At 39.8% G+C, this 22,255-nt stretch overlaps 1 protein-coding gene across 1 annotated transcript in view; it reads right to left on the bottom strand.

The window, feature by feature from the left end:
- Positions 1-22,255, bottom strand: part of pde8b (phosphodiesterase 8B) — a 349,017-nt gene that overhangs the window by 117,510 nt on the left and 209,252 nt on the right. Inside the window, 1 exon segment of the mRNA XM_051929508.1 lies at positions 9,453-9,643. Within this exon segment, the coding sequence (XP_051785468.1) occupies positions 9,453-9,643 (191 nt within the window).

Genomic DNA, 22,255 nt, shown 5'->3' with positions numbered 1-22,255 from the left:
CATCAATGACATTTTTCCAAAAAAACCTGACTGATAGGCAGGTTATCGATGGGGGACGCGGTCAGGTGTCGTAACCGAAAATAATAATGAAAAGTTAACGTGGCTCAGAGGTGTATGTGGACTCATAGCACAGACGAAAGGGACTAACTGGGTGGTCGGTGAGTTTTTGCGTTCAGGCACATGAGCAGGCAGTGTGAATGCCTAGAGAGCGAGGGTAGACGCGGGCCGGGAAAAAACGAGTGTTGGTGAGCGGGGAAACGTCTTCCATGTTCCTGCAGGACCATCTAAGAAGATGCATGTTTGTCGCAGATGCGAATTGCTGTATGTAGCATGTAAAACAGTTTGGTATGGTGTATGCGGTCGTGCCTCGTAAACGAAAAGTTAACGTGGCTTAGAGGTGCATGTGTACTGTAGCCCTGCCGAACATAAATGATGTCGTTTTTTCAGACTTGTCGCGTCCGAGTTGGTGGGCGTGGCTCTGCGAGTTGTCGTCGTATCCAATGGTCTTGGGTGTCTTACTTGTCGGCGGCTTAGTCAATCCACGCCCCTTCCGGCGTGCTTTCCATGGGTGGCTACTTGTCTTCCGGCTTATATATATAGATATACAGCATAATGATTTTATGTGGCTGTTTTGGCAAATTAACTTTTGAGCAAAAATGGGAGCATCAAGAATAGGCTATATCTATCTTAAAAGTTCTCAACAAATTGAGTAACACACTAATATGTATAAATATTTGGCAACTATAGATAAAATAAAGAAAACTCATTTCTATGTGAGGTTGATGTGCTTGATCAACTTTCTCCAAACAGCTTGGTTCTCCACATCCTCCCTAGCCAAACCTTATCCTTCAGACCTTCTTTTACCTTATCCATTCACATCCACTTTGGCCTCCCCCACTTTTTCTTCCCCTGTACTTCTATTCCTATCACACTTCTGCCCGCATATCCAGTGTCTCTCCTCATTGCTTCACCTCAGCCTACTTTTTGGTAATTTCTTAGATATCTCTCCTACTTTTTGTACCATTAATTGTCTCATTTCTTATTCAGTCCATTTTTATAACTCCGCACATCCATCGCAACATCCTCATTTCTGCCACATTCAGCTTCTTCTCCTGTGCTCCCTCTATTGCCCATGTCTCAGCTCCATGAATCATTGCTGGTCTTAACCACTGTCTTTAACCTTCATCTTAATTCTTCAATCATAGAACACTCCTGATACCTTCTTCCAATTGTTCCATCCTCACTGCGCTCTATGGGTTATCTCTCCATCTAAGTTTCCATCTTGCACTATCGCTGATTCAAGATATTTAAATCTATCCACTCTTTCCAATAGCTATCCCTGCAGGCTAACATCTGAATCCTGATCATCATTAAACCTCATATATTCTGTTTTCTTCCTATTTATCTTCAACCCTCTATCTTCCAAAGCCCTTCTCAGTTCTTCCAAATTCCTCTCCTTTTCCTCTTTTCTGGTGCTGCACAACACAATGTCATCAGCAAAAAGCCTGCAATAAGGGGGACTGGTCCTTCATCCCATGACTTGACACATCCATTAGCAGATCTTGACACATCCATTAGCAGATCTTGACACATCCATTAGCAGATCAAAGAGGTAAGGACTTAAAAAAGATCCCTGGTGTGGACCTACTCTAACTGCGATCTTCTTTGTTACCCAAGCACTGCTTTTAACCTGAGTTCTCATTCACTTGTACATACATATGCTGGACAATCCTCACAATAATTCTCTGGTAATCCTTTCTCTCTCATGCACCTCCAGACCTCTACACAGGTGTGTCGAGTTAATTCCACGACTACCATCTCATTATGTTTAAAGGTATGTGTGCAAATTGTGAATAGACCCAGTAGATCACGATGTTTCTACGGGGACATGAAGTCACACAGATCTGTGACTTTCACAGTTGACACGTTTGGTAGGAGCTTCACTATCTGACAATGTTTCACAAGGGACAATGGCTACAGCAGTGTGGGCATGGATTTCTGAATCTAGGATCACTGTTAAATAAAGTGCAAACTTCTTGACGATAATGTCTATACATACTGATTAGTTCACTGCTTGAAATTGAGAAATGTTATTTCAGCTTGTATTGTGTATATTTCCCTCTTTTACTCATTTGATGGCCACTACAGATGTCAAAATAAATCTCCAATACAAATTACTGATACACTAACAGACTCACGTGTGTGGCAGGGCAAAGTCCATCTAAAATAGCTAACATCAAAGCTGGGAGAGCAAGAATCAAGAAAGAAAGCCCAGAATGTGAGATAAAAATCACAGCTGAGATTAAAAAAAAAAAAGAATCAAAGCCAAGAATTTACACATCAACTAAGCCAAAACATGAGTCGAACATTCAGTTCAAAGGGACAGAAAAAAGTTGGTAACCAGAATTCAAACTTCGATTAAAATCAAATAACACTTGACAGTTAGGTGGTATCCACAAATTTGGAGAAACTGTCTGATGGCAAACTTTATTACCTATGACGATGTCACATATCACACTTTCTATCACCCTTGCCTAACAACTGACAATATCATCTTTAAGGGTAACTTGTTCTGATGAAAGCCATTCATACTTTAATGTACTGACTTACTTATACATTTTATATGTATTGTAGTCAGATGTCAGCTTGCAAGAAGATGTTAGGTGCATTGGAGATGCCAGAAATGACAGGTTATAGTCCCACAGAGAACCTTCAGGTAAAAGATAAAGAGAGAGTGCAAGAGACCAGGCAGATGTGACTGGAAAAACAGAAGAAGTTACGGCATGAGTTTGAGTGACAGCTTGGGTGAAATCATGAAGAGTGTTACAGGATGCTAAAGGGCAGGTCATCTAGCAGTGGGAAAAAATGCCAAGCCCTCTGCATTATGTTAGCGCTATTCTTTCTTCCTTGGCTTATGTTTTATACTCTGTTTTATGGTCATTTCTTTTATTTTTGAAACATTATTTTCCATGTGCTTTATTTTGTTACTGTGTAATTTTGTGTTAATATTATTATGCATATTCTAGAAAGTTGGCGGCACGGTGGCGCAGTGGGTAGCGCTGCTGCCTCGCAGTTGGGAGACCTGGAGACCTGGGTTCGCTTCCCGGGTCCTCCCGGCGTGGAGTTTGCATGTTCTCCCCGTGTCTGCGTGGGTTTCCTCCGGGGGCTCCGGTTTCCTCCCACAGTCCAAAGACATGCAGGTTAGGTGGATTGGTGATTCTAAATTGGCCCTAGTGTGTGCTTGGTGTGTGGGTGTGTTTGTGTGTGTCCTGCGGTGGGTTGGCACCCTGCCCGGGATTGGTTCCTGCCTTGTGCCCTGTGTTGGCTGGGATTGGCTCCAGCAGACCCCCGTGACCCTGTGTTCGGATTTAGCGGGTTGGATAATGGATGGATGGATGGATATTCTAGAAAGTTGATTCAGTTCATCTAGACATAGTTTTTTTCCAGGGAGATACGCTACATCACTCATCCAGGTGACTTTCTCAGTCTCAGTTGACTGCAGATTTCTCCAACCTTATAAACAGTACCTTTGCATAATGACTGAAACTAGCACCATTGACAAACTATGGGCAGTGTGATCAATGATATGCAAAATGTCCATTAATCAATGGCCATGAGTACCATTCACAGAGAGTTGGGGAATGGCTGCAGTCACAGCATTGTAAGATGGTGAAAGATGTACCCTGAGGCCCCCTCCTCAGTTCAGAGATGGTTGTTCCTTTTTCATGTAAATGGCCTCCTTGACTCCTCGCTCAAACCAGAGTTCCTCCCTGTCCAGGATGTGCATATCTTCATTGCTGAAAGAGTGACCACTGTCTTGTAGATGTAAATAGACTGCGGATTCCTGGCCTGACAAGGTAGCTCTTCTGTGTTGTGCCATCCGCTTCGCCAGTGGTTGTTTGGTTTCCCTGATGTTTAATTCACGGCAATCCTCTTGGCACTTAACTGCGTAAACTATATTACTCTGTCTGTGCCGGGTCACCCGATCCTTGGGGAGGACCAATTTTTGCCGTAGCGTGTTTTGGGGTTTGAAAACCACCGAGACCTGGTGTTTTGAAAAAATGCATCTCAGCTGTTCCGATACTCCTGACACATAAGGGATCACCCAAGGTTTTCGCTTACGCAGCGGCTGTCCTTCCTCACTCCTGGATTGCTTAGAGCATTCTTTAGGATTCTTCCCTGCTTTGACAAAAGTCCAGCTGGAATAACTAGATTTACTCAGAGCCTTTTTGATATGATGTTTTTCTGCTTCCCTGGCCGCTGTGTCTGTGGGTATGGTGTTTGCTCTGTGTTGTGGAGTCCTGATGACGCCTATTTTGTGCTCTAGTGGATGGTGACAGTCAAACCTTAAATACTGATCCGTATGAATTGGTTTACGGTACACATCAACTTTCAAATATCCCCCACTGCTGATGGAAATTTCACAATCTAAGAAACCTAGCCTGTCATGTTTCATGTCCTTCCAGGTGAACTGGATGTGTTTGTCCACTGAGTTGATGTAGTCAGTGAATTGTGGTACCTCCTGAGATTTGATTTTCACCCAGGTTTCGTCCACATACTTGAACCAATGGCTTGGTGGTGTTCCAGGATAGGATAATAGCGCCCTCTATTCCACTTCTTCCATATACAGATTGGACACAATAGGTGAAACTGGGGAACCTATGGCGCACCCATGTTTCTGCCTGTAGTACTGGCCGTTGTATATGAAATATGTGGATTGAAGACACAGTTCCAAGAGCAGACACACTTTGTCGGTGCTGAGAGTGGTCATTTTACTAAGTGTGGGGTCATCCTGTAATATCTTACGGACCACCTCCACTGCTTCCGTAACTGGAACGCAAGTGAATACAGATGTAACATCATACGAGACCATAGTTTCATCTGCCTCCATAATGACATCTCTCACCTCCTCCACAAAATCCAAAGTGTTCTGAATATGGTGTTTTGAGCTGCCTACCAACAGGTTGAGGACAGCGGCCAGGAACTTTGAGATGTTATATGTAACCAAATTGATTATGCAGACAATGGGTCTTAATGGTGCATCCTGTTTATGTATCTTCGGTAAACCATACAGACTTGGTGTAGCTTCCCCTGGGTATAATCTGTGGTATGAGGTCCAGTCAATAGTGTTGTCATGCACTAACTGCTTGAGACAATTTATCACCTTTTTCCTGTAACCACTACCTGGATCTTGTTTTAGGGGTTCATAAGTGTTTTTGTCACTAAGCAGAGACAAAATTTTCTCATAATAGTCCATCTGGTTTATCAACACTGTGCACCACCCCTTGTCTGCCGGAAGGATGATGATGTTGTTGTCCTTACTGAGTGCCATGAAAGCCTTCCTCTCCTCAATACTGATATTGGGTGCAGGGGGCTTAGCATTGCTGAGACATGTCGAAACTTTTATCCGCAGTTGCTCCGCTTCCACATCTGCAATGTTGTTGTTTCTAATTGCTGACTCTGTGGCTGTGATCAGTTCCACTAGCGGGATTTGTTTCAGTGTGACAGCAAAGTTTAACCCTTTAGCAAGGTAGTTTTTCTCTGCTTGGGTGAGTTGTCTGCCAGACAGATTCTTCACCCACTTGTCCACATCCTCGGTTTGTGTCTGGTATCCTTCTCTCTGTTGGCTGTAGAGGACACTCCCTATCGTATGCTGATGTTTCTGGAACACCACAAGTAGATCAAACTTCCTCTGCTACCTGGTCTTAGACTTTTTGTGCTGTGCTAGACAAGCCTTCTCAGTGAATTCAATCACATGTTGAAGCATTTTCTCATCTAAAAGCAATGAAAGCCTTTGTTGGATCTGCCCCTCTTTAGATTTCAAAACCTCAATAGTAAAGTTAGTTTGTCTCACCCATTCATTTAGCAGCTGGCTCTGTGCCTTCTGTAGGATGTTTGTAGCTCGGAGACCCTCCACTGACGATTTCATCTTTAGACTTTTAGGTGTAATTCCGCTCTGTCTACATCTGAGGCTGAATCTCAGGTGGTTCCTGTAGTCTGCCATCTTACGTGCTCATGTATAAGCTTTAAGCAGTTCTTGCCAAAGTGAGTCAAAATGTCTCGATGCATGCTCAATAATCCATCCATTTTCCAACCCGCTGAATCCGAACACAGGGTCATGGGGGTCTGCTGCTCAATAATCCAAGTAAGGAAATTCTAGAAAGTTGATTCAGTACATCTGGACATAGTTTTTTTCCAGGGAGATACAGTAGTGTGAAAAACTATTTGCCCCCTTCCATTAGTCAAATATAACACAAGTAAACACAAAATGCAGTTTTTAAATGATGGTTTTTATTATTTAGGGAGAAAAAAAAATCCAAACCTACATGGCCCTGTGTGAAAAAGTAATTGCCCCCTTGTTAAAAAATAACCTAACTGTGGTGTATCACACCTGAGTTCAATTTCCGTAGCCACCCCCAGGCCTGATTACTGCCACACCTGTTTCAATCAAGAAATCACTTAAATAGGAGCTGCCTGACACAGAGAAGTAGACCAAAAGCACCTCAAAAGCTAGACATCATGCCAAGATCCAAAGAAATTCAGGAACAAATGGGAACAGAAGTAACTGAGATCTATCAGTCTGGTAAAGGTTATAAAGCCATTTCTAAAGCTTTGGGACTCCAGCAAACCACAGTGAGAGCCATTATCCACAAATGGCAAAAACATGGAACAGTGGTGAACCTTCCCAGGAGTGGCCGGCCGACCAAAATTACCCCAAGAGCGCAGACACGACTCATCCAAGAGGTCACAAAAGACCCCAGGACAACATCTAAAGAACTGCAGGCCTCACTTGCCTCAATTAAGGTCAGTGTTCACGACTCCACCATAAGAAAGAGACTGGGCAAAAACGGCCTGTGTGGCAGATTTCCAAGACGCAAACTACTGTTAAGCAAAAAGAACATTAGGGCTCGTCTCAATTTTGCTAAGAAACATCTCAATGATTGCCAAGACTTTTGGGAAAATACCTTGTGGACTGATGAGTCAAAAGTTGAACTTTTTAGAAGGCAAATGTCCCGTTATATCTGGCGTAAAAGGAACACAGCATTTCAGAAAAAGAACATCATACCAACAGTAAAATATGGTGGTGGTAGTGTGATGGTCTGGGGTTGTTTTGCTGCTTCAGGACCTGGAAGGCTTGCTGTGATAGATGGAACCATGAATTCTACTGTCTACCAAAAAATCCTGAAGGAGAATGTCCGGCCATCTGTTCGTCAACTCAAGCTGAAGCGATATTGGGTGCTGCAACAGGACAATGACCCAAAACACACCAGCAAATCCACCTCTGAATGGCTGAAGAAAAACAAAATGAAGACTTTGGAGTGGCCTAGTCAAAGTCCTGACCTGAATCCAATTGAGATGCTATGGCATGACCTTAAAAAGGCGGTTCATGCTAGAAAACCCTCAAATAAAGCTGAATTACAACAATTTTGCAAAGATGAGTGGGCCAAAATTCCTCCAGAGCGCTGTAAAAGACTCATTGCAAGTTATCGCAAATGCTTGATTGCAGTTATTGCTGCTAAGGGTGGCCCAACCAGTTATTAGGTTCAGGGGGCAATTACTTTTTCACACAGGGCCATGTAGGTTTGGATTTTTTTTTCTCCCTAAATAATAAAAACCACCATTTACAAACTGCATTTTGTGTTTACTTGTGTTATATTTGACTAATGGTTAAATGTGTTTGATGATCAGAAACATTTTGTGTGACAAACATGCAAAAGAATAAGAAATCAGGAAGGGGGCAAATAGTTTTTCACACCACTGTACATTACATCACTCATCCAAATGACTTCCTCAGTTTTAGTTGACTGCAGGTTTCTCCAACCTTATAAATAGTACCTTTGCATAATGATGGTGCTAGTTTCGGTCATTATGCAAAGGTACTGCTTATAAGGCTGGAGAAACCTGCAGTCAACTGAGACTAAAAAGGTCAAATAATTCTGTGTGAAAACTTCAGGTCCAATAGGTACAATGCCTGTAAAAAATTCACATTTCACATTTCCAAGAAAGTGCACACCATATGATTGGGATGAACCTGACTGAACACAGAAATGCAGGAAACAGAGCAGTTACAGCACCTATAAAAAGTATTTACCTCCTTGGAAGTGTTCACATTTTATTGGTACACAACACTGCATCACAGAGAATTTAATTTGGCTTCTTTTAAACTGGTTAACAGGAAAAAGACTCTCTAATGTCAAAGTGAAAACAGATCTCTGCAAAGGTGGTTTACATCAGGTGTTCCTAAACTGTTACAAATCGGGCCCCCCTTTGCTGATTATATAAACTTCTGCAGGCAATTCACAGATGAGACTCTCCTGACTGCTCTGAAACAGGCTTAAGATTTCCCTCAGTATAAATCAAAACTGATAATCTAAGAAAATAGAGAAGGAATCACTTCACAAAAACTGCTTTCTTTATTGTGACATCTCATGCACTTAACATTAGTCTTGTCAAAATGCAAACTGAAACTTTATGATTAGTTGTGGGTGGTGTAGTCTATTTGTGTGCTAGGGAACCTATGAAGAAGCTAAGAAGCAAATTCTCCTCAATTATTTATCAGCACTATAATAAAACAAAAACATATATTAACTTGGTCATATTACATGCAGCATGTAGATTTTTCAATAAAAATTGAATGCATGAATACTCAGTGAATGGGCTGGTGCTCTTTTAAGGACATCAAACACTGGAAAGGCTACAGTGATGAAAGCTGCAGGCAGATGTCTGGCTCCATATTGAGCTTACCAGTCTTATTTAGTCTTTAGTGCTTCCAGTGCAGAAAGTCCAGTTCGACAAAGATATGTTGTTCATAAACAGCATCAAAAAATCACATTCCAATATATCTGTATACTCTGAAGAAAACTGAAGGCAAAAATCTGGTAAGAAATTCTGTGAAAAAATCAGCTTCAAAGCGTTGTCACTGCAAGTCCATAAGGCTGACGTGTTCCTTTGTGCTCAGTTTTGTGAGGGCTTCTTTCTATAAGCTACGTCCACACTACTACGTTGTTAAAAAATATTATCACTGTCCACACAAGCATTTTCAAATAGTTTACGAAAGCATCTTCATCCACAGTAAAAACGCATTCGCCTACACTAGACATGTGTGCATACAGTAGGACTGAGTCTAAAAGATGAGTGAATGATTTATCAGAAGTGATCAAATAATCTTGTTGTGATCCTGCCACAAAGAAGCACAAAAATGGTTACAAGCCACCAGAAAATACACACAAAGGCTGGACCTGCCATATTTTTAGGTCTGTGTCCATTGGATTGTCCACACCCCAGGCAGCCAAGCCCCAACTCAACTTGTGAAACAGTAATGCTAACCATCATGTCACACAATAATAAATCATTTTGCCTTACTTGTTTCTTATTGAAAAAATATTAAAAATTATTCAATTACTAAACTCTTTAAAATGACCAAAAATAACCAGTTTTAAAAGGATAATTACCTGCAAACTGATTCTGCATCAAAGTATCGTGAATTTCTAGAGTCAATAATAATTATTTCATGATGCTTGTCTAAAAAACATTCAAGTGCTGACTCTGGGGTTCTAGCAATGTTGCACCGATATCCAGCTCGGTCACAAGCCCACCAAAATCCATCACTCTGACTGTCCTCTTTTGCAAAGACCAGAAGAACCTGAAAAATAAACACCAGCAGTTAATATTTTATGTCAGTTTCTTTAAATTCTTAAAATGTTTTGTTCTTTAAGTTCTTAACAAATCTCCAAATTACCCATCTATTCATTCATTTTCTTAACAATGTTTTTCTGAAAAGGGTCAGAGGGAGCCCATCTCAGGTGTAACAAGCACAAGAACTATGAAAGTAGAGGAACCAGTTATATACAATTTTAAGATATTTTTATAACTCAATCAAATATAAGAGCAAAATTTAGAAAATGTTTCAGCACAAACAATTTAACACTAAAACTGTGTTACCCTCTTATTCTTCTCAACAATCGTGCGACACTTGATGTGACATGATTGAGAGAAGACTTTTGTCATAGATAACATTAACTAGCATTGCACTGGTCAAGCTGATTGCAGAATAACTTCATCAGTCAGCTAAACACACACTTTAATGCTTTTTTGAAATTTACACAGATTGTTTGTTGACAACTTTCACTCATACAGAAGGTGTGTAACTACAGGATGCATTACTTAAGGCAGAGGTTCCTAAACATTTTAATCTGAGGGTCCATAAAAAATCGATTTCACACTTTGACCCAAGAAGAGGATTATCCATAATGACAGCTTAGTAATACACAGACAAATAACAGAGATCATTGAGGCCACTAGAGGGCACTGCAGCTCCTCAAACCAAGAACACACAGTCCAAAGGCTCCAATAAAAGTGGTTTTATTAAATCCAATATCTTGTACAGGTTTAAAGCCTCCACAAACAGACTTCTCTCCACAATAAATCCTCCGTCTCTCCTCCAGGCAAGCTCTGTCCACCTCGTCCCAACTCAGCTCACCTGGACCCAGGAGTATTTCTGGTGTCAAATGATGACATCCTGGCAGCACTTCTAGTTCAGGCGAAACCTCCTTCGCGGTGTTTACTTTTTTTTATAGCTCCCTCTCCTGGCACTCTCACACCCTGACAGGGTTGTTCTCCTAGACTACATGTTCCAAGGTGTCCTGCGGTAGTATGAATGGGAGCTCTGCTTGAGGGAAGCTGACACCTAGTGTACTGGGGGAATAAACAGGCCCCAGAGACAGTCCTTCCTTGTACTTCTATTTTATCCTGGCCAGGAAAAGTACTGAAAAAACATCTGGCCAGGACATCTGTCCATTCATCTGGGACCTCCCATCTGGGTAAGGAACCTTCCTCTTTCGTGGTCTGGATGCCCATACATCCCATGTGGCACTTACACCATATAATGATAATAAGAGCAAACGTTTTTGTTTCCATTCAAGTACATTTCTCACATTAGTATAACTAAAACAGATAAGTGGAAAGCAAAGATATTGTTAATAAAACAGCAACAATCATTCAAATGAGGGAACAGACTCCTGAGATACGTCACTGCATATATGCTTAGTGTGAGCTTTAGTAAAGTTGAGAAAAATAAAATGACTCTTTATAACAGCGATGGTGTGAGAATATGGTCAATTTTAAGGGATAGTATGAATGGTTGCTTAGCTTATTCACATGACTCATGGCACCAGATAAGGAATAAGGTAGTCAAAAATATAATCAATGGATGTAGTTTATTTACCTTGTCATAAATAACATTATTCGTGTATATGAGCTTCACATTTAACACTACATTTTTCTAAACAGGTTTGCAAATCATTCAGCAAGTTCTCTTTTTAATTTAACAATTCAATAAAGCTATATTATTCCTAAAAAATGTGTACACTGTTAGTATTTTATATGGATGATAAGATAAATTTTGAGGAAGAATTTGATGAAGAGTCCAGTGTTTAATTGTACCAACTCCTAAATGCTGAGAGGTCCACTCTACAGGCTGTTTTGATATTTTCTTACAGTTCTCAGCTGTCCAACAAACACATCCTTCACACTACTAGCAGACTGAAACGTATTAAAGTATTTTACAACAGTCGTCAACGAAGCACATTAAACTTGATCCAGAATCTTCTTTGCACGTCTCTTACAGATTTAGACTGAAATGTATGCTGTAATGGTGAAGATGTGATGAGGTACTGACCAGTTGTCCACAGCCACCGAACTTGTATTTAGCATACAAGACTGGCACAGCACTGTATATATACACTCACTCTATTCACTCAGCCCCCACAAAACCTGATAAAACATCACATTCGGTTATTTTTGTTTTGATATCTAATCTAATCTGACATTTCACTTCACACTAGCTTGTCTGTAGCACTCCCGCTTCTCTCCCCTTTTCTTATACATGTGTTTTCTGTCAATCAAGTTGTGAGAGGGGTGGTGGTGCCAAAAGAAAAATGCATATTTTCGTGCTGTAGAAGCAAAATTCTCTGATGCGCCAGTAGTGTCGTTTATAGGTCACTTCTCGGAGTGCGTGCTACTGCAGCAAACAATATGCTAAGTTGAAGACCATAAGTCACTCGCCACAGAATTTAAGATTGGGTGAACTTGGTTAGTTGTGCTACACAACCAATGTCCAGTCGCATTCATTGTTTAAGAAACACTGACCTAAGGAGATATTCAATACAAAATATGCAATAATTACTACAAAAATAAAAGTTACACAAAAATAAAAAAGTACTACAAAAATAAAAGCAATAACAGGACATGTTTTCACTTCAGGGCCCACTTATGCACACATCCACATTCCAATTTGGAAGTGGCAATTCACCCAACTTGTGCATCTTTAGTGATGTGTGAGGAAAGCACAAGCAGACTAGGCAATAACATGCAAACTCCATACTGACCACGACAGGTTGTGGCACTTGAATCCAGGACACTGGCACCTTGTGGCAGCAGCACTATGCACTACACTAGGGATACTGCTGTAGACAGATGCTGTTGTCTAAAAATAATTTATTAAATTGCAGAATTATATTGAAAAATATCAGCATAAATAAAGCTTGTTGTTGATTTACATTTTTAGGAAGATAAAGTTATCAGCCCTTAATGGGGACTCATACTACAAGTAGTTCTGGCATGTAGTGGGGCATGTAGCAGTTCCGGTTAAAGCTGTCTCAAAGATCCCAAATGCATCAAGTTAACATGGCAGCAATTCCCCTGAAATATCACTTGGTGGCAGCATTGTGATATTCCTATTGGTAAGATGTAAAGGCAACACAAATATGGGTAATAAAGTAGTGGACAGAGTGTAAAGTTATAACAAGATAATGAAAAAAATAATTCTTCTTTCTGTAATATGATTAATATGAAAGACAGAAGTAAAAGACCAATCATCTCAAGAAAAAAAAGAATTATGTTTCTTAATTTAATTTCTAGGAAAAGACAAACAGGAATACAACCGTTCCTATGTTATCGATGTCTTTTGCTTGGCAGTTGTACATTGAGAATAAAACACATTTTAAATATAAAAACAGTCAGTGCTGCATCAGCAGCTAAAAAATGTAACAGAACACTACCCTGAAAATGTATTTAAACTACTGGTGTAAAAATGGTATGCAGCATTGGAAAACATAAACAAAGAGGCTGTTGCCAAGGTTAGTGGTGTGAATTCATGACAGGTAAAGCAAGAAGTTGGAGTAGGCTGATTACAAGGTAACTAAAAATAAATGAAGTGCAACAGCAAGTCAGAAAAAAAGTGAAAGAAGGGAAGTAATGTCATAAAACAGCACACTTTAAAAACCAGGCAAGCGGGAGCTGGGAACACTGGACAAAAGGGCTGGAAAGAAAGTGGAACACAGGAAGACCCTACAGTACATGGTGATGTGCAGCAGGAATAAGCATTGGACCGCTGTCGGTGAACAAATATTTTTAAGTCTCTTCAGAGATGTTCAATTGGGTTCAGGTCCAGGCTCTGGCTGGGCCACTCAAGGATATTCCCAAAATTGTCCTTATGTCACTAATGTGTTGTCTTGCCTTGTCCTGTTGGAAGGTGAACCTTTGGTCCGATCTCACATCCAGAACACCCTGAAGCAGGTTTTCACTAAGGATATCTCTCTACTTTGCGCTGTTCAACTTTCCCTCAACCCTGACTGGTCTACCAGTCTCTGCTGCTGAAAAACAACCCCACATCATGCTGCTGCCTCCTTCATATGTCACTGTTGGATTGATATTCTGCAGGTTATGAGCAGTGCTTGGTTTTCTCCACAAGATGCTAATCTTGGTTTCATCAGAACAGACAATCCTATTTCTCACCGTCTGAGAGTTCCTTTAGGTGCCTTTAGTGCACTTCAAGCAAAGTACAGAAATGATGATCAACAGAATAGGAGACACTTGAGCCAAATGTCCAGTCATATCGAAGGTTAGAATACCTGTGTCAATTTCATATTTCAGCTTTTAAATTTTAACAAATTTGCAAAAATTTCTAAAATCCGGTTTTCGCTTTCTCATTCTAGAGAATTGAATGTTGGCTGAGGTCAGGTAAGGTTGGGGAGCATGCACTGGTACAGCACCCAAGTGTTACGTGGGCGTCCCCATGGCCCGGTTTAGCCTCTTGGGACCTCAACAATAAGAATTCTGTGAACCGGATCACTCTCAGGGAATTGCTCCACATGGCCATAGTGCTGTAACTGATGCTCCATCACAATGCAGGTAATGTGCCTCATTTGGGACTCCATGAGCAACTGCTCACTCGACACAAAGTCAAAACAACGGTACCCAAGGATTTTCCAGAGAGACACAGTACCAAAGAAGTCAAGTCTTCACCTAAGGTCACTGGATAGAGTCCATGTCTCTCAACCACATAGCAAGACAGGAAGCGCAAGGACTCTAAAGATTTGGACCTTCATCCTTTTGTAGAGATATCGGGAGTGCCACACACCCCTTTCCAGCAACCTAATGACCCCCCATGGTCTTTCAATCTGTCTATTGACTTCATAGGAAGAGTCACCAGAGACATGAATGTCACTACTGAGGTAAGGAAACCTCTCAACAAGGTCTACATTCTATCTTCAGACAGACACACTGCTGATGGCCGTGCCCAAGAGGTCATTAAAGGCCTGGATCTTGGTTTTTATCAGGACACTCGCAAGCCCAGACACTCAGACTCCTTGCTCAGTCTCTCAAGAGCCCCAGTCAGAGCCTCCATTGACTTGAAAAGATTTTAGCACAAGCTGCAACATACAGTAATAAAATGTGAAATGTGGGAAAAGTGATGGGGTCTGAATGCTTACTGACTCCACTGTGTAGATTCTACATTTAAGAGGGTGGCTTTAATATTTGTTCTTGATGGCTTTTACATGTTCAAGGCATCATTGTGATGGCTATATTTTAAAGAAATGTATGTTGCACACACATACACAAGGACTATTACTAGTGCTGGGAGGTATACCGGTTCATACCGAAAACCGTTTTTTATTTTTGTTATGATATGGATTTTTCTTATACTGCAATACCGGTTTAAATAGCCTAAACAACGTTCGGAATGTGGCGCGGCAGAAAAATGTTTAAGGGGGGACCTTTTTCACTGCTACACAGCTAAACACGCATGCAACGGAGTACACGTGTTAGTGGAGGTATTGAGCGGTGAAAATGGACAGAGACTGAAGCTGTAGCAGACGATAAATTTGAACATGATGACACAAAAGAACTTTTGCCGAAAAAAGGAGCCGTGTCTGTTGTCTGGAGATTTTGGTTTTAAAAGGTCAGATGTGGACCAAACAACTATTTACTGCAAATGCTGCGGAGCTAAAGTTGTCGCCGGAGTCGGCAACACGAGCAATTTGCTGCACCACCTTAGCCACAAACATGCTTTGGAGAACCATGAATGTATGGAACTAAGATTAGCACCCCCACGTCCTCAGGTAAAACTTAAATAGCTAGAGGACACTCGAGTCAGACGTTATTTGTAGGTGCATTTGCTAGAGGTACTGTCTACGACAAAAAAAGCAAGCGGTGGATTGAGATAACTAACGCCATTACAACCCATATAGCTAACGTGTCAGTGGACAGTGATTGATAACAATAACAAAAAGTGTAGTTGGTTTACAAAAAATATTTACTCTTTATTCTTTTTCTAAGACATGTTCAGTGCAATACAACTTTTGACAAGCACCTCTGAATATTTTACTAAGTCTAAATGCCTCTTTGGATGGTTAAAAATATGTTGACAAAATTATAGTTTGTTTGCAAAATTTGTTCAGTTAAAAGGTTTTATATTTTGACTGCAACTGTCATGCAATGTGATTCGTTCTCTTCATTGGTGCCACCCCCTTGAAAACTATCACTTTATGGGGCCATGCAAACCTGTATTAATCCTTTTGTGAACATTACAATTTTTTTTGTACAATGTACAATTCTCATGACAGTGGAATAAGTTATTCTTAGCCAGTCTACTGCAGTACAGTAATTGCAGTGGAAAATGTGGTTAACATCCACTCATGCATGGGGAAAAAAATACCGTTGAATACCGTGAAACTGGTATTATTTTGAAAAATTCTGTGATATAGAATTTTGGTCATACCGCCCAGCACTAACTATTACATTTCTTTTTTTACTAGAATTAACTTGTAAAACTCAGGTTTGGAGTTTTTATCAGGTACTGAGTTTAAATTCATTATGGCTTTTTGTATGTACAGTACAAGGTGTCCTCTTCATTATCAGGAGTGTTTGCACCTATAGTCATTGAGTCTGTCTGTTTGTCTGTCAAGGAACAACTTGGCTCCCGATGGACTCATTTTTTTGAAATGTGGTGCACTTGTTTTTAAAGGAAATAGGAAAATTTTAATTAATTATTACGATTTCTCAAATGAAGCATGCTGCACACATTTTTGAAATTTCAAAAGCTCCCATTTAATAAAGCACTGGCAACTTTTCAGAAAGTCAAAACAGAGAAGCATTCAGTGCAAACCCATTACCGACTTTTTCAAATTTACCTTGACAAAGGTCACTTCAATTTCTATAATATCCTTATTTACACGTCCAATAGTCACTCCTGATGAATGGCAAAACAAATCCATAAAACAAGTAATTGAAATACCAACATGCCTAAAGACTTCAACATGGATTTTCAGTCAAGAATTTCTTTAAAATATTTTATATTTAAGAAATATGAGAGTAAATCAAAAAGTAAAGGCAATTTGAAAATGATGCAGTAACTGCAATGGATAGAAGCTGATGCAATACAACATGTTTGAGATGGGTTGTGGGTAGATTGAAAATGCCCAGAGCAGCTCTCTGCTGTTAGTCTAGTTATAGTTAAAGTCAAATGAACATGGACGCTTCGCTGTGGGATTGCACTATTGATGAACAACATGCTGCAATCAGATTTCTTTGCCCAGGTTGTATACTTTTTGATCTGACACCCTAGTGTGTTAACAATTCAAAATAATATACATATATAAAGGCACTCGGTACTCCGAGACCTTCGACATAATACATGTATATCAGCACACTCAAAACTCCAAGGGGGGCACCCCATCACCCACTCTTTGATATAATATATGTATGAAGTATGGACACCTAAACCAAAGATGAAACTAACATGTCAAAGGGAAATAACACCCTAGTGTCACAAACATGCTATAGTCTTCTTGTTTTTCTGTGAACTCATGACTTTGGCGATAGATCGACAGACAGACAGACAGACAGAACTTTATTTGTTCCCAGGAGAAAATTTGTCTTTTTGCTGTACCTATAGTACAGGGAAAAAGTCTTAAAGTCTTAGACAACCCAAAAAATTATTCTTAAAGTTAGTTATCTGGGAAATGATTATTTGCTTGTTAAAACACTACATAACATTAAAATAAACATTTACATAACAAAAATTCATAAGAATGTCTTGTGTTTTTAAAATAAGTGAGTGCTCTGCATGGCCTCTCTTCAATGCAAAATTGAATCAATCTGAATTAGTTAACTGCTGTGTCATTTTTTCAGGCAGGCTTATGGTTTCTTTTTCTTAGTTTCCTACAGAATTTACCAGACCACTTCTTGACAGCTTTTGCACTTTTTCCCACCCAAGTGATCCCACACTGCTTCACTTAGGTTGAGGTTAGGGCTCTGAGGTGGTCAGCCTAACACTGTTAGTGATCCATCTGCAGAATTCCACTCTACGTGGGGCTAAATTGTGTGTGTCATGTGCTTAGGGTTGTTAATAAGCTGAAAGATTAAAGCATAGATAATATGTGATTTTTCTGAAGGTGCAGTATGATAAATCAAAATCTATTTTGTTTTGTAAAAGACAGGGTATTTCACCTATGTTGATTAGTTCCCTTACACCACTGGCTGAATGTCAGAGCCACCATTGAAGACTGCAGACAGGTATCAATGTACTTTTCTCAAACTCTTCTTCTGACTTACTGCCATCTGGACCATAAATTTCAAATATTGACACATCACCCCATAAGATATTACGCCACTGGTTCTCACTCTGTGCTTTATATATAATCCTTTGTGTACTGCAATCTCTTTTGCTTATTGCCTTTCTGCAATAATGGTTTCATAGCTGTAACACACTATACAAGGTCATTTCTTTCAAGGTTTCTTCTTATGGTCAAGATGTGTAATTTGGAGCCAAACACATGATGCCATATGATTCTGCCAAGTGCAGTGTAAACACTTCATTTGATTCCCTTCTTTTCATTAAGGAAGTAACATTTATATACTCAGTGTAATGGACAACATGCCTGAGCTGGGATCTCAGCTGGGATAGTTCAATCTTCCTTAACTGGCTGGGAGGCCAAGCCAGTAAACAGAAAAAAGGAAAGGCAGGGCGTTCTCTTCCAGGAGATTGGAGGAAGGTGCCAAGACCACTGTGAACATGCTGCTGTCCCTGAGGGGCTCGATTGACGATCCTTACCCTGTACACTGGAATTTGAATCAAGTGTGCTGTGGGCAGAATTTAACAAATACAATATGCACTCCCATAACGTGACTGGTGTAAAAACTCACTTAAGCAAAATCACATTATAGAATCTACTGTACAGGTCCTATGGGGAAAATAGGGTTAGGGGAAAACCACTTAAAAACTTTGAATGTTATGCACAAGAAAAATAAAAGAAACAATAAAAACAGTGATAACAGTTGGCAATTATGTTAATCTTTGCATTATAAATAATAATATATTGATAAATCATACAATAAACATGGTATTTACCTTGAAAAATGATGTCAGGTTCACTGTGTGAAGTGAGTGTCAAACAGTTGCTGCTGGTGGTTGTTAAGTTGTCGATTATTTTTGTTTCATATTGTATCGTTCAATGTTGGAATTGCACAAAATATTGTAATACCGAAGATAATGCTTGTGGTTAGATGCAGTCGGCTAGATTACTGTAACGTGTTCCTCTCAGGACTACCCAAAAAAGACATTAATCGATTAAGTGCAGAATGCAGCTGCTAGAATCTTAACTAGGAAAAGAAAATCCGAACACATTTCTCCAGTTCTGATGTCACTACATTGGTTACCTGTGTCATTTAGAATTGACTTTAAAATACTGCTTATGGTTTACAAAGCCTTAAATAATCTTGCTCCATCTTATATTTCAGAATGCCTCTCACCTTACACTCCAAATCGTAACCTTAGATCTTCAAATGAGTGTCTGCTTAGAATTCCAAGAGCTAAACTTAAAAGAAGTGGTGAGGCGGCCTTCTGCTGTTATGCACATAAAATCTGGAACAGCTTACCAATAGGAATTCACCAGGCTAATACAGTGGAGCATTTTAAAAAAACTGCTAAAAACTCATTATTTTAACATGGCTTTCTCATAGCTTCATTTTGGTTTAATCTTGATCTTCTGTATATGCATTTAATTATCATTATCATTCTTGGTGGCTCAGAAATCTGTACTAACCCCTACTTTCTCTGCTGTTCTTTTTCCATTTTTTTTTTGCCCACCACCCGATCAAAGCACCGTGCCGTCTCTACATTGATGGATTGAAGACCAGAGGTCCACGTGGCCATCATCATCTAATTCTTCCACGTGGAGCCTGAAAACCATGAGGACTGATTGCGATCATTGATGTTAGGTAGAATGCCATTGGACCTTAGTTTTATTCTATGTTAATTAGTATTACCTAATTTTATTTCTGTATGTTCTTTTTTCTCTATCTTCATCCTGTAAAGCACTTTGAGCTACATCTTTTGTATGAAAATGTGCTATATAAATAAATGTTGTTGTTGTGGTTCATTGTTTGTTTCGGGCATCTGGTTTCATGGCTTGAAATACAAATCCATCTTCTGTTGCTTTGCCTGTGGCCTCTTTTCACGTAACAGCTCTTTGTATTGGTCCAAATGTGAATGGATGCAATGTACCTGCAAAGTCATTATCTTCAAACCACTGCAAAGCTTTTTTCCATAGAACTTAAATTGCTCAATCATTGTGATGTTGTGATGTAATTAGCTGTCGCAGAGGTTACTGTACATTTTCGCCGTCATCATCTTCATCTTCTTCAACGTTGCTGTCTGCAACAAGTTACAACATTAGATGTTGTTCCAGATAGAGCACTTTGTTTAATTTTTGCAGCATTGCTCCTGAAGGTACACAAAGTGACTCAGTAATAGCAGTCGCTCTAACAATATAACGTTCTCTTGTTTCTTTCAAAACATTTTATTACCGTATTTCAAGCTTCTCCTCTGTACTCAAAAGGTTTTCTTTTGCACTCAATACTTGGCTTTGTTAGCCCTGAATGCTTAGACATATTTTCACATGTTGAAAGTAATTTTTTTTTATTATAAAACTTGGAATTGGAAACGATAACAAAGCAACACTGGTTATATTAAAACAACGGCGGGATGCTGTAAGCCAAACTGTGCATGCACTGTGTGCACTCACACACGGTTTGCTCAGTGGAGTGACAGTTTTTGCGTTCATATTCTTGCAGACTGAAAATCAAACATAAACAAATTTGTGAATTTCCCATTGGGATTAATAAAGTATCTATCTATCTATCTATCTATCTATCTAAATGAAATATCGCTTTGAAGTATAAGTGGGTACTGTAAACAACTGAGATGAATGCAAGAGTCCAAATGAAATGTTGTGGTGCCACCCCACTTATTTGAAACAATAAAGTACAGCAAAATACCAGGCGCATGATAGTGCGATAACAAATATGAAAGGTATAATCGGCTGTTGGCTGGACTTTAACACACTTTAAAAGAGAGGGCAGGCTTCAGAGTGAGAGCTCCATTAGTTGGGTTGCTCATCTTCCAAATGAGACGTCTCCTTGCAGGAAGCACCCTGCTTTTATAGGTTGTGGACCAGAACAGGGCGGGGTTAGTTGCACTCAGTAGGCATATTCTTGGAGCTATGGGTGGAGAAAGAGTCAAAAGAGTCAGCGATCATGCCCCCTGGTGTCTCAGAGTGGTAGTGCTTACCTCAGATGAGCCCGGAAGGTGACCCTCTGACACACATATGTGACAGAACTATTATATGCATTGCATTGGAACAAAATCGCATTGTGAAGAGAGAACATACTGTACGCTGAATGGCAGAGGTACCTCAAGGAAGACTTTAGGAACTAAACTTAAGTTGCTTTAGCCATCTCACAAGACAGTAGTACATTTCTGGAAAATACAAAAAAAAAAATCTGCTTACTTTTTTTCCTTTTACTTGTATCATTCTAAAATTATATAATGCTTTTACAAGTAAATAAACACCAACCAGATAACCACCTTTAAAAACAATCTTCTTGGGTGGCATGAGGCATTTGCACAGTACTACACCATGCACTTAATCCATCCTTCCATCCACCACTTCATCATTCTATCAATTTTCTGTTCCTGAGTTATATACAGTTAAACGTTAAATGAAGCCATATTCTGTATTGGCAGGAACAACATCAAAACTATAACCACCCCTGAATGTTGTCCAACACAGGGCCACCAATCACCATGCACTTAATCCGTCCTTCCATCCATCACTTCATCCATCTATCAATTTTCTGTTCCTGAGTTATATACAGTTAAACGTTAAATGAAGCCATATTCTGTATTGGCAGGAACAACAACAAAACTATAACCACCCCTGAATGTTGTCCAACACAGGGCCACCAATGCACACACCCATACTCACACAAGGACCGCAGGAGAATTGGCAGTCAAGCTAATTGGTCATTTTTGGACAGTTAACTGTAGCTAACACTAGGCCTAAATACTTCAACTAACTCCCACTGGTCTTTGCTCAAAAAGATAATTATTTCAAGGAAATACTACATGCATATCATATATTTTCATGCTATGGCTTTGGATAATTAGATGCAGTGGTTACGTTTGACTGTGAGTTACTGGTTTAATTTAGAACAGCTTATAGACATCATTGTCTTTTTAAAGGATGAGCTGAGACAAATGCCTGTTCACATTAAGCGCTATCTCTGCATCGTCTTTTTTTCAAGACCACCCTACTTGAACATGACAGCGTTCTGGCCCAAAGCATCATAGCTAAGTACATCAATGCCCAAACATTTAATTACATCATACACACTGCATGGCTTCGATAACCAGAAGGAAAAAGTTAGGTCAGAGTTTCCCACGAGGTCAGCTGTATGAAAAAATACAAATTTAGATTGGCGAAAATATATTTGATTAATGAAAATCCCAAAACAGCAGTGTCTGCCAGAGATGGTTTTAGATATTCCAGCAAATCCAATACTGGCGTACGGAACATGTGGACATGAGTCACTCTAATACCCACAACTGAAGGATCTTCAAAACTGAATTGCA

This window comes from Erpetoichthys calabaricus, chromosome 7, assembly GCF_900747795.2.
Source record: "Erpetoichthys calabaricus chromosome 7, fErpCal1.3, whole genome shotgun sequence".
NCBI classification, from domain to species: Eukaryota; Metazoa; Chordata; class Cladistia; order Polypteriformes; family Polypteridae; genus Erpetoichthys; species Erpetoichthys calabaricus.
The sequence above is the reverse complement of the archived record's forward strand: the minus strand, read 5'-3'. Positions and strand labels throughout refer to the sequence as shown.